The sequence below is a fragment of the Pelophylax lessonae genome (assembly GCF_965119305.1).
Source record: "Pelophylax lessonae genome assembly, chromosome: 2".
In the NCBI taxonomy this organism is placed as follows: Eukaryota; Metazoa; Chordata; class Amphibia; order Anura; family Ranidae; genus Pelophylax; species Pelophylax lessonae.
Window position 1 is genome coordinate 51,189,321 of NC_138769.1, and position 12,469 is coordinate 51,201,789.

General features: G+C 46.0%; 1 protein-coding gene across 2 annotated transcripts in view; it reads left to right on the top strand.

Annotated features, from left to right (window-relative positions):
• The first annotated feature begins 2,465 nt into the window (after positions 1–2,465).
• ERG (ETS transcription factor ERG) overlaps positions 2,466–12,469 on the top strand; it is a 289,108-nt gene continuing 279,104 nt past the window's right edge. For both annotated transcript variants that reach the window (XM_082246101.1, XM_082246105.1), the window contains exon 1: positions 2,466–2,555. In XM_082246101.1, the coding sequence (XP_082102227.1) occupies positions 2,517–2,555 (39 nt within the window). In that variant the 5' untranslated portion in view covers positions 2,466–2,516. The remainder of the gene's footprint in view (positions 2,556–12,469) is intronic.

The following is a 12,469-nucleotide window of genomic DNA, read 5'->3' on the forward strand; positions in this document are numbered from 1 at the left end:
TTTTTTTTTTTTTTGGTACATCTGGCACCCATGAAGAAAGGCAAATCACAACCAGATGGAAAAGGCCACTAATACCTGATAGGAGACTTGGGGTTCTTTATCCTCTTCTACATGCAGGCTTCTAAGGACATTTTATTGAGCTAAATTAAAGCGGTATTAAACCCAAAAGCAGACATTTATTATATTGCAGCTTATGAATTCTTAGATGTGATGGCTGCATTCATTTTTTTTTTTTAGCCTTTCTTCCTTCTCTTTGCATCTGGTGACCCATTCAGCAAGTCTGTTGTTTTTCAAAAGCACAAGCTCTCCAGCAGAATGTTTCATTTGCAGGGATGAAACAAACCATTTAATACTAACAGGGGTGCTTACAATCATCTTTTAGTTATTTATGTAAAACATTTATCCCAAAAGGAAAAAAAAACTGTTCGCTGTATTTTGGTTTTGTGCTGCCCTTCATAGGACTAAAAACGGGTGCGTTCCCCCCCCCCCCATCTAAATTTGTTCCACCAAAGCCACCTTAAATTTGCGCACACCCGTGCAACGGCGACAAGCGCCATACATTTTACTATCCATAGGCCTTTACAGGTTACCACTTAAATTTACAGAGGAGGTCTGGTGCTAGAATTACTGCTCATGATCTGATGTTCGCGGAGATACCTCACGTGTGGGGCAATCACTGTTGCGTGCGTGTGTGCGGGATCGACATGCGTGTTTTCCTTTGCGCATGATTATGGGAGGATGGGGGGCACTTTACATTTTTTTTTTAATTATTAATTTATTTTATTTTTATGCTGTTAATTTTCTTTTTTTTTTTTTATCTCTTTTATTGCTGTCACAGGGAATGTAAACATCCTTATGACAACAATAGGCATGTGACAGGTACTCTTTATGGAGAGATATGGGGTCTATAAGACCCCAAATCTCTCCTCTGCCCTTATAAGCATTCAAAAGATTGGTGGCACCGATGGTTCCGGAGTAAAAGGGAAGTGATGTCACGTCATCACTTCCACTTTACTGTTACAAACAGACGATCCTGGCTTTGCTTGGCTGTCCGGCCATCCGGCGAACGTGGCGGCTTGTCACTCAGGTCTCCGGGTGGGACAGGAGAGCCTGGGAGAGCCACAGAAGGTGACAGGAGGGAGGGGGGTGTCTCCTCCCACTGCTTGTAATGGCAATCGAGCGGCTAGTAAGCCGCTCCGATTGCTATTACAAGAGAGCCGACTCTAAGCGCTGGTTGACATATGTGCGATGTCAGACATCACACGTGATTCGGAGCGCTCTGCACTGCAAATCCCATGCGATGTTTGCGCGATGCAAATTCAGCCATAGAGATTGGGATTTTATTACCAAAATTATGTAGCAGAATACATATTGGCCTAAATTGGAGAAGACATTTTTTTTTTCATTTTTTTTTTTTTATTGAATATGTTTTATAGCAGAAAGTAATATATATATATATATATATATATATATATATATATATATATATATATATATATATATATTTTTTTCAAAATTGTCTTTTTTTTAGTGCAAAAAATAAAAAAATAGCAGAGGTGATCAAATGCCACCAAAGGAAAGCTCTATTTGTGGGGAAAAAGAACTTAAATTTTAGTTGGGTATAGCGTCGCACAACTGCGCAATTGTCAGCCAAAGTAACGCAGTGCCGTATTGTAAAAAATGGCCTGGTCATGAAGGGGGGGGGGGGGGGTCATAAATCTTCCGGAGTTGAGGTGATTGGATTTAGATCTGATTAATTCTCATGAAGAGCTTTGGGGAATAGAAAACTCAATTTTGTAATTGCGAGGCCCCTTTCACACGGGCTTTCCGATCAGTTTTTCAGGCGGATCTGATCGGATGCTCCATGCACCCCTATGGAACAGCTGATGTCAGCGGTGACACCTCCACTGACACCCGCTGCTATCCGATCTGATCCTGTCTGTGAAATCCGGACGGATGGAAACCCTATTTTCGATCAATCTGGAGGATCGGATCGGATTAAAACCGACAGGTGGTCCGTTTTCACCCGATCTCCCATAGAGGAGAGCGGGGATCTGACAGCTCCATGTCTGCACACAGAGCAGAAACGGAGCTGTCATCTGCCTGCTCAGCAGGGATCAGCGGATCGATCCCCGTTGAAAAAAACGGAGTCCGCCGGGAGGAAAGCCCATGTGAAAGGACCCTAAAAATATGCAAAAACCGCACAATGATAGAATACTGCATGCAATGTGGATTATTGATTAAATTCATTTCTGCAGCAGCTAATATCACCTTATCTTGGTAAATGATTAGATTGTAAGCTTTCTGGAGCAGGGCCCTCTGAACCCTCTTGTATTGTATTGTATTGTAATTGTACTGTCTGCTTTTATAATGTAAAGCTCTGTGCAAACTGTTGCCCCTATATAATTCCTGTATAATAATAATAAATCAGATGTGACAACTGAAGCTTTGTTTGTCATTGTACAGCTACACTCGGGACTCCCTCTCTGGTATGGTGATCAGACCGGGGTAAGGACATGATTCAGACTGTTCCAGATCCATCAGCTCATATAAAGGTAAGTGAGTGACCACCTGACAATACGGCAGGCTGTGTGATTACAGATATAGTGCTTGGTTTAATATGGATTGCACCTAAGTGATCTTATGTAATGCTTGTAACATGGATGGGCTCTGGTTCTTCAAGCTGTTGCAGTATTTAAAGCATGCCGAATAACGCTCCATCCTTCTCTATGGTCTTCCACAGCTGTACAGACTCCTCTCCCATAGCGAATTTGGTTACTTTGATTCCACTGAACACTGTAAGCTTCTCACAGGGTGCATTAGAAGCTGCAGCAGGTCAGATAGAGCACACTCATTTCCAGGCTAGACAACGCCCAGCATCATCTAGCTCTTTCCTCCTGAGCCTAGCTGTCCTTGGTCCACCCTTTTAATTCGTTGGATATCAGTTCTTTCAACCATGGAGGCTCAGCATCACATGTGGGTGTTACCTTGGATGGTACAGCTTGCTTAGGAACTCCCACTCCTCCAGATTAGCCCTTTCCTCCCCAGCCTTACTGTTCCTGTGCCACCCCAGTGAGACACAAAGGGCATACAAATTCTTGATTGGGTTCTAACCATTTAAATATGATTTAAGTTGCTCTAAAATGACATGTGTTAATATTGCCTAAGTGGCCACCCTAAAGTGGTATTAAAGGCTCAGCTGTCATACTTACCCGCTATGTGGAGTGGATTTGGACAGAGCAGCCCCGATCCTCCTCTTCTCGTGTCCCCCCTGGCACTCCTGGCTTCTCCCCCTTGACCAGTGCCCCAAAAGAAAGCGGTTTGCAAGGGGGGCAATGCGTCGTGCTCGTTCCTGAGCCACTGCTCTATGCTCCACCTTGCTCTCTTCTCATTGGCTCACAGGCTGTTATTGATTATAGCCAATGAAGTGAGGGACTCCTGGGACAGCCGTACACATCTCTGGATCAAGAGGGGGCTCAGGTGTGTATTGTGGGAGCTGTGGGGGAAGAAGCACACATAAGGTTTTTTACCTTCATGCATGAGGTATAAAACCTTCAGCCTATAGAACCACTTTAAAGCTGAAGTTGAATGTACTTATTATTGCCTTGGCTTACCTGGTTCCCCCGCCCCCCGTCTGCTTGGTAATTAAATTTATTCATAATTAAAATGTTTCTGTTTTTATTACACAGCTCATTTTAGACACAGTGACATAATCACTAGGCCTCTGTGCTTCTCTGTGCAATGCAGGCAGATTGTGGCTGGTGGGAGGGGCTGGCACGGTGCTGCTCCTGAGAAAAGGAAGCTGTACTAATGCCTACATACAGAATCATGCTGAGCCTCCATGACTGGAAGAACTGAAAACCAATAAATGAAAGGGGCCAGCCAGAAACAGTCAAGCTGGGGAGGAAAGAGAAGGATGATACTGGACATCCTCCAGCCAGGAAATGAGGCAGGCTCTATCAGACATGCTCTAGCTCATAATACACACTGAAAATGCCACAGTGTTGTTGGCTGTAATTTGGGGGTTAATATTATATGGGCATTAAGTAGTATTTTGTACAGTGGTGCCACTTGGATGGTGATCTTCATGCGTGTGTGTGGTGTTGTTTTCATGGGAAGATAAAGTTTTATGGACATTTTAACTTATCACACCTACTGTATGTACTTCTATCCATTTGTGTTGGTCCTACTTTAGACTTTATGGTAGCAGTGTCTTAGCTTTTCTGTTGTGTCCTGGTTTCCAAAGTGAGAGTAGAGCAGTGGATTTATATCCTTCCTGGCTATCGAGAAATATACTTCAATGAAAGTTTCTGTGCCTGAAGTTCACCATTAAATAGCTACTGAAGCAGTTCCAATGCCAAAAAACAGCCCCACATTAGCGTCACTAGTTTCACAAAGTTTGAGGACACCTCTGAAATTGAAAGGCCTCCTGAGATTCTACAATGCCAGGCCAACTGCTGATAACACTGTCTCCCAGCACATGAGTAAGCATAACTCATTAGACTAGGGTTGCCACCCATCCGGGATTCACCTGGACAGTTCAGGTTTTGAAGTATGTGCCCCGGTTTCGGCCACCTGAAACCCAGACATAATATTCAGAATGGACTGTGGCTCCCCATGCAACCAAGTATCACAACCGCTGAGTGCATAGGTGTGCACACGGGCTCCAACCCCATACACAGACAGAAGAGGAGAGAGGGCTTGATCTGCTCCTCCCACAACTACCCCTTTGTCTGCCCATCCACACTCCAAATCCCTGGCATTCTGTGCCTCAGTAAAGGGATGTGTGTGCTGGAAGATTGAAGCTCACCGGTAGATACATTGTGGATGAAAGACTTCGATGTCTGAGCCTCCATCCTCGGTTGGGTGAGCTCACCATGCAATATCTGTGACTGAAGTCTCTGCCCTCTCTCCCTTCTCTCTCCTGACTCCAAGTGAGTGAGTACACTAAGGTAAGGTGTAAGGGGTTCCCTGTGGACTCTGATGTAAGGAGGGATTTGTAAACCCTAACTTAAGGGATAAACTCTGATGTATGTGGGAGGTTTGGTGAGCAGAAACCCCCTTACAATAGAGTTCCCCTTTACATCAAGAGTCCAGAGCGTTCCCCCTTAAAAATAAAATTTTGCCGTGCGTGGCTAAAGTGTTCAGGTTTAGCTTGAAGAAAAGGTGGCAATCATACCTTAGATACCTTTCTTCTTAGGTACACAACTCTGTTATTTTAGTAAGTTATTTGCACTCAGAGTTTGGTAGACTTTTAGAGTGTGATATCAGCACAAGGTCATGTGCAGTAGGTGGTATGGCAGTAGAAGACCTACCTACAAGGTCATGTACAGTAGGTGACCTACCTACAAGGTCATGTACAGTAGATGATATGGCAGTAGTGAACCTACCTAAAAGGTCATGTGCAGTAGGTGATATGGCAGTAGAAGACCTACCTACAAGGTCATGTACAGTAGGTGACCTACCTACAAGGTCATGTACAGTAGATATGGCAGTAGTGGACCTACCTACAAGGTCATGTACAGTAGGTGATGTGACAGTAGTGGACCTACCTACAAGTAAGTGGTATGGCAGTAGTGACAGTAGTGGACCTACCTACAAGTAGGTGGTATGGCAGTAGTGAACCTACCTATAAGGTCATGTTCAGTAGGTGATATGGCAGTGGACCTACCTACAAGGTCATGTATAGTAGGTGATGTGACAGTAGTGGACCTACCTACAAGTAGGTGGTATGGCAGATGTGACAGTAGTGGACCTACCTACAAGTAGGTGGTATGGCAGTAGTGAACCTACCTATAAGGTCATGTTCAGTAGGTGATATGGCAGTAGAAGACCTACCTACAAGGTCATGTACAGTAGTGGACCTACCTACAAGGTCATGTACAGTAGATATGGCAGTAGTGAACCTACCTATAAGGTCATGTTCAGTAGGTGATATGGCAGTAGTGGACCTACCTACAAGGTCATGTACAGTCGATTTTATGGCAGTAGAAGACCTACCTATAAGGTCATGTTCAGTAGGTGGTATGGCAGTAGTGAACCTACCTATAAGGTCATGTTCAGTAGTTGATATGGCAGTAGTGGACCTACCTACATGGTCATGTACAGTTGGTGATGTCGCAGTAGTGGACCTACCTACAAGGTCATGTACAGTAGATATGGCAGTAGTGAACCTACCTATAAGGTCATGTTCAGTAGGTGATATGGCAGTAGTGGACCTACCTACAAGGTAATGTACAGTAGGTGATGTGGCAGTAGTGAACCTACCTATAAGGTCAGGGATCCTCAAACTACGGCCCTCCAGCTGTTGCAGAACTACACATCCCATGAGGCATTGTAAAATGCTGACATTCACAGACATGACTAGGCATGATGGGAACTGTAGTTCTTGAACAACTGGAGGGCCATAGTTTGAAGACCCCTGTATAAGGTCATGTTCAGTAGGTGATATGGCAGTAGTGGACCTTTCGTCTATAAAATCATTCTCAGACAAAGTTAGTATACCCTTGGAACATGCCAATACAAGAGCACATCCTGGGAGGCTTCAGCATGGCCTCACCAGCACCCTCCAATTGGTCCAACCCATACTTGGTTCAGGCCATATGGCAAAAGATTCCAATAGCAGCTATCCACTTCTAGAAGATGTTCCCATCTTGAGGTTAGGAGAAGAAAGAGTTCAAACAATGGAAGCCTTTTTAACTGCTTACTGAACTCACGTGATATACATACATACATCCTTCAGACATCCCATCGGTGATGGGATATTCCTTAAGATTGTGCAAGTAGTAGAGGGAACATAAAGGGAAGCCAAGTCAAGGAGCCTGTGCATGTTAGTGGGGGTTTGCCAGAGTACAGCATCCCATGCAAAAGGGATGAGAATAATTACAAGAATCCTACACCTTTTTTTCCCTGCTTACCCCCTAAGTGGAAACTCCTTCAAACACTTCCCATCATGTCAACCCTGGGAAGACTCCCAACAATTTATAACTAAGCCCCATTGGCATGAGCAGGGCTGGCACAACCTCACTGTTCATACCTGACTACTTTTCTGAGGGCTAATTTAGGATACTTCACCACATATTCACTACAGGGGGTCCCTGAGCCAGCTCTCGCTGCTACCTATGGTGACACCTAATAGGCAGGCGAGCTGGGGATCAACGTTGGGCAATTCTGTGACCCTTTCCCTACAAGAGAATGCACAAGACTATATACAGAAAGCATTGCTGGTGTTGAGAACTGAATCAAACAGCCCAGCGCTTCAAGAAAATGGCACTAAGTACTAGGCTCCTATGCTGCCTAAGAGCAAAAATCAAAATTTTGACATTTTACTTGACCTCCAGAATGTACAGAAATTCATTTTTGGAGACGGACACCTTTCTGGAGAGTTACGAGCCCATGAAGAACTGGTGACATTCCTTGGCTGTTTTGTATTAGGCTTTATCCCTCAAGAATTCACCCTTGCACTGGGGAAGGTTGCAGACATAAGCCTTGCAATCGTTTCAGGCAGCCGGTATCTGGAAATGATTTGACTCACATCTGTATTCAAATGCGCTCCTAAAATCCGTCACAGATAAACTGGTATCTGATCATCCAAAAACAAACAGCCTGCCAATATGATACAGATGGGGGCATCACATGTGTTCTTTGTCCTATATCAAAGATAAAATATGCCCACGCTTTATACATTTTGCATAGACGGGCAGTAAAACATATCGGCACGCTATATATTATACAGTACAGACAGAATGTGGCTTTCCATTGCTCTGTGGGATAATATGTCTCAGTCTGGTGGATTAGGATGGGACCGGATTGATAGTCTGGGGCTCCAGGGCAGAATTTAGGTTAGCCATCCCCAATTCACATACCACCTGTAGCAACTTCATCTTTGTATCCTGACTGCAGTGCTGCTATTTCACGATTTATATTCTCTTTAACCTCTCCGACTTCAAAACCTGTACACCCCTTATGGTCTAGGGCAATTTATATGTCAACTACGGGTCAATTAATTTGGCAATAAAGCTGCTATAAATTGTGATAACAAAGTCAATTGGGGCTTTTTCAGAGAATAGGTGCAGGAACTAATACCCCCCTCAAGAATATAGAGCTCTCCCCCAACACCCCCACCCACTTCTCCCTAGTAAAGAGCCCTTCCTTCACCCCCTCCCAGTACAAAGTTCTCCCCCCTCTCCCCCTACCCAGTACTGAGCTCCCCACCAAGTCCCCCCCCCCCAGTAAAAAGCTCTAACCCCAGCACCTCTCCCAGTACAGAGCTGTCCCCCCAACTCCCCAGTACAGAGTTGTTCCCCCAACACCTCCCCAGTACAAAGCTCACCCCACAACTCCCTCCCCCCTCTGGTACAGCGCTCCATAGCTCTTCCCTCAACACCTCCCCCAGTACAGAGCTCTCTCCCCAACCCCCAGTACAGAGTTCTTGCCCCAACATCTTCCCAGTACAGAGCTCTCCGCCAACCCTGTACCCACTTCCCCCCCAGTACAGAGCCTTCCCTCCACCCCCTCCCACTCCCTGTACTGTACTAAGCCCCCCCAACCCCACTTGCCCATTACTAAGCTCACCCCAGTACAAAGCTGTCACCCCAACATCTGCCCCAGTACAGAGCTCCCCCCCCCCCCCAACCCCCCAGTACAGAGTTCTGACCCCAACACCCCCCCCAAAGCAGAGCTCACCCCACAATCTCCCCCTTCTGGTACAGTGCTCTCCCCCCAGTACCGCCTTTGGTACAAAGCTTTTCCCCCTCCAACACGCTGCCCCCCCCCCCCACCTACCAGTACAGAGTTCTTCTCCCAACACCTTCCCAGTACAGAGCTTACCCCCCGGGTACAGGGCTCTCCCCTAATGTGCGCTTTAGTACAAAGCTTTCCCCCCCCAACCCACTGCACCCCGTCCATCAAAGTACAGAGCTCTTCACCCAACACCTCCCCCAGTACACACCTCCCCCTCTTCCAAAGCCAATGTACTGGCTTGGCATGTACAGAAGCAACAGTTGTAGCCTGTAGAGAAAGATACTTCTGGTTTCCATGATAAAAAGTAAGTTATTTAAAAATAAAAAAGTGCTGCGCAGTCAAGGGACCCCAGTAGTGTGAAAAATATTGTCCAGCTTAGAAAAATAGGGCTTAGTTTACATGACATACCTGTAGGACAATCTCTGCTTTCCCCATTCCTGGCCAAGATACTACCACCCTGACCAATCCATTCCATCCTGGCATTGAAGCTGGGACGCATTGGACCATTGAGCATGCCCTAAGCATAACAGGATCAAGCTCAGCCACTGCTGTAACGGAGGAGGGAGAGCTCATTGTGCATGTGCCCGCTTGTAAACAAAGGAGAACAACACTTATGCACAATGCTGTTATGCTGGGGGTACAATCAACACAACCCAGCTTCTATGCCAGGACTGAATTGGTCAGGATGTGAGCTGTTTGAAGATTTTAAAAAGTTTATTCAAGTTATTTAAAGTTGCTGGAACATTTTGGAAGATGCAGCATCTTGATTAGACACCCAGCCATTTGCCATATTGACAATGTAGACAGATGGTCCATATCGGTCACAAGGACACTAGTCCAAAAAATCTTAAAGTCCAACTGCAGCCAAAACTCCTTCTTGGTTTAAATAGAGTAGGGAAGATTTAGAAGCTCTGATGGGTTTTACTGAGGTCCATGGCACCTCTGGGGAGATTCCCCCTTACTTCCGTTAAATCAGAACCCCAGGCAAGCAGCTTTTAGTCATTTCTGCTATGAAAAACCTGACACATCCAGAATCGATGCTTTACACTTTATACAACCTCAATTTCTGAAAAAGTTGAGAATGCAAATCTCATGAACCCAAATTTTACTCACAGTAGAAAATAGAAAACATATCACATGTTTAAACTGAGAAAATGTACCATTTTATTATTAAATAAGGTCATTTTGAAATTGATGGCAGCAACACATCCCCAAAAAGTTGGAACAGGGCAACATAAAGCTGGCAAAGTACAACCCCAATTCCAGAAAAAGATAGGACAGGGCCATGTTTACCCTGTTGTAGCATCTCTTCTTCTTTTAACAACACTCTGTAAACATCTAGGAACTGAGGAGACCAGTTGCTCAAGTTTTGGGAGAGGAATGTTGTACCATTCTTCCCTGATCATATGTGTCATGCTTACCCCTAACGCAGGTGGTCAGACACTATAGCTAGCTTCTGTGTTCTTCACCTATAGCAGCCCCTTTCCCATAAAGCAACCAAGTACGCGGTTGCCCCCAGAACTCATACACAATGCTATAGTGTCTGGCCACCATGACAGGGCAGGCGGGAACTGAGTAAAGCTAACAAGAACTTGCGGTTGGCAGACAGGCAGAGTGGTTCAATGACAGTCTGAGTACAAGGCATGCAGAGTTCAGAGAATATTTGATATCTGATCCAAGGTCATAGACTGGGAAATCCAAACAGCATAGCAGACAAACAGGTAGCTTTGAAAACATGTTACAAACGCAAAATCACATGACACTGCAGGCTTGGCTTGCTGAAATCAGGTTTGGTCTCCACCCAGAGACTGGCCACATTAATTACTTTGCAGGTGGACAGACAGACAAGGAGAATGCCACAGCCCAACCCAGGACGCTGGAATGAGGAGCAGGAACATTAGATGCTCTTGACAATATGTTGCTTGAAAACCTGGATATACAGTATCTTTCAGCATTGATGGTGCCTTTCCAGATGTGACAGCTGCCCATTCCAAATGCACTAATGCAACCCCCCCACCCCCCATACATTCAGAGATGCAAGCTTTATACCTGATCGCTGATAAACTGGAAGGTCCCTTCCCTCTTGAGGCTCCATGTACACGGGACGCTGGAAATGGCCGTTTAGGAGCAGTTGGGCGTTTTTTTTAGAAGCCCCTGAACCCATCTACATTTTATTTTATCTGTCCATGTACACAGGGTCGTTTACAGTCATTTGCAGGCAGTTGAGTTCAGGGACGTTTTTTAGAACGCAATTATTTGCGTTCGAACGTGTGTTTCCCAGCGTTTGAAACGCAGAAACACAGCCGGACGCAACCAAACGTGACCGAACGTGATGAACATACGTTCAGCCACGTTCTACGTTTTTTTTCTTCCATTCAAAATCAATGGTTACCTATGGGAGCCTATTGATTTGAATGGAAGTCGAACTGCAAGTCGGATCAGGATGATCCGACTTGCAGCGCGACTTGCGGCGCGACTTGCCCTGTGAGAATCTTGAGGGGGAACTCCACGCCAAAAAATGGGAAAAAAAACGGCGTGGGGGTCCCCCCCAGGTTCCAAACCAGGCCTTTCGGGTCCGGTATGGAATTTGAGGGTAGTGAATGGGGTGAATGGGTAGGGGTACAGTGTACCCTATACCCATTCACATAGGGAGGGGGTACGGGATCTGGGGGGCCACCCTTGTTCAAGGGGGCTTCCAGATTCCGATGAGCCCCCTGCCTGCAGACCCCCACAACCACCGGCCAGGGTTGTGGGGATGAGGCCCTTGTCCCCATCAACATGGGGGCAAGGTGCTTTGAGGTGGAGGGTGCAGAGCTCCCCCTGCCCCAAAGCACCAACACCCCCCCATGTTGAGGGCATGTGGCCTGGTATGGTCCAGGGGGGGTGGGGCCGCTCGCTCGTCCCCTCCCCTTTCCTGGCCTGCTGGGCTGCATGCTCGGATAAGAATCTGCTATGGATTTTGGGGGGGACCCCACACCGTTTTTTCGGCGTGGGGCTACCCTCAAATTCCATACCGGACCCGAAGGGCCTGGTTTGGAACCTGGGGGGGACCCCCACGCCGTTTTTTTTGGCGTGGAGTTCCCCCTCAAGATTCTCACAGGGCAGGTCGCGCCGCAAGTCGGATCATCCTGATCCGACTTGCGGTGCGACTTCCATTCAAATCAATAGGCTCCCATACGGAACCATTGATTTTGAATGGCAGAAAAAACGCTGCTAAAAGCAACGTGGCCAAACGTGCAATAACGACAATGGAAAAAGCTACTGAAAGCACGTTTAACAGCTGCTTTTTCCCAGCGTCAGAACTAGCCTTGCAGCGCGTTTTTTCTAACGTCCCGTGTACATGGAGCCTTAGTGTGGAGGAGGTGGCGCCCATGGTTGCCAAAAAGAATGTCAAATTTTGATTCGTCTGACCACAGTACTGTATTCCAGTTTGCAACAGACCATTTTAAATGAGCTTTGGCTCAAAGAAGATGGTGGCCTTTCTGGAACATGTACAAGTATTGATTCTTCTTTGCAAGATAGAGCTTTACCTTGCAGTTTTGAAAAGAACGATGAGCTGTGTTCACTGACAGTGATTTTTGGGAGTATCATAGAATCATGCCTGTTTTTAATGGGGGCCTGAAGATCACAGGCATTCAATATTGTGGCCTTGTCCCTTGCGCAAGATTTCTCCAGATTCTCAGAATCTTTTCATGATCTCATGTGCTGTAGATGATGATATATTTAA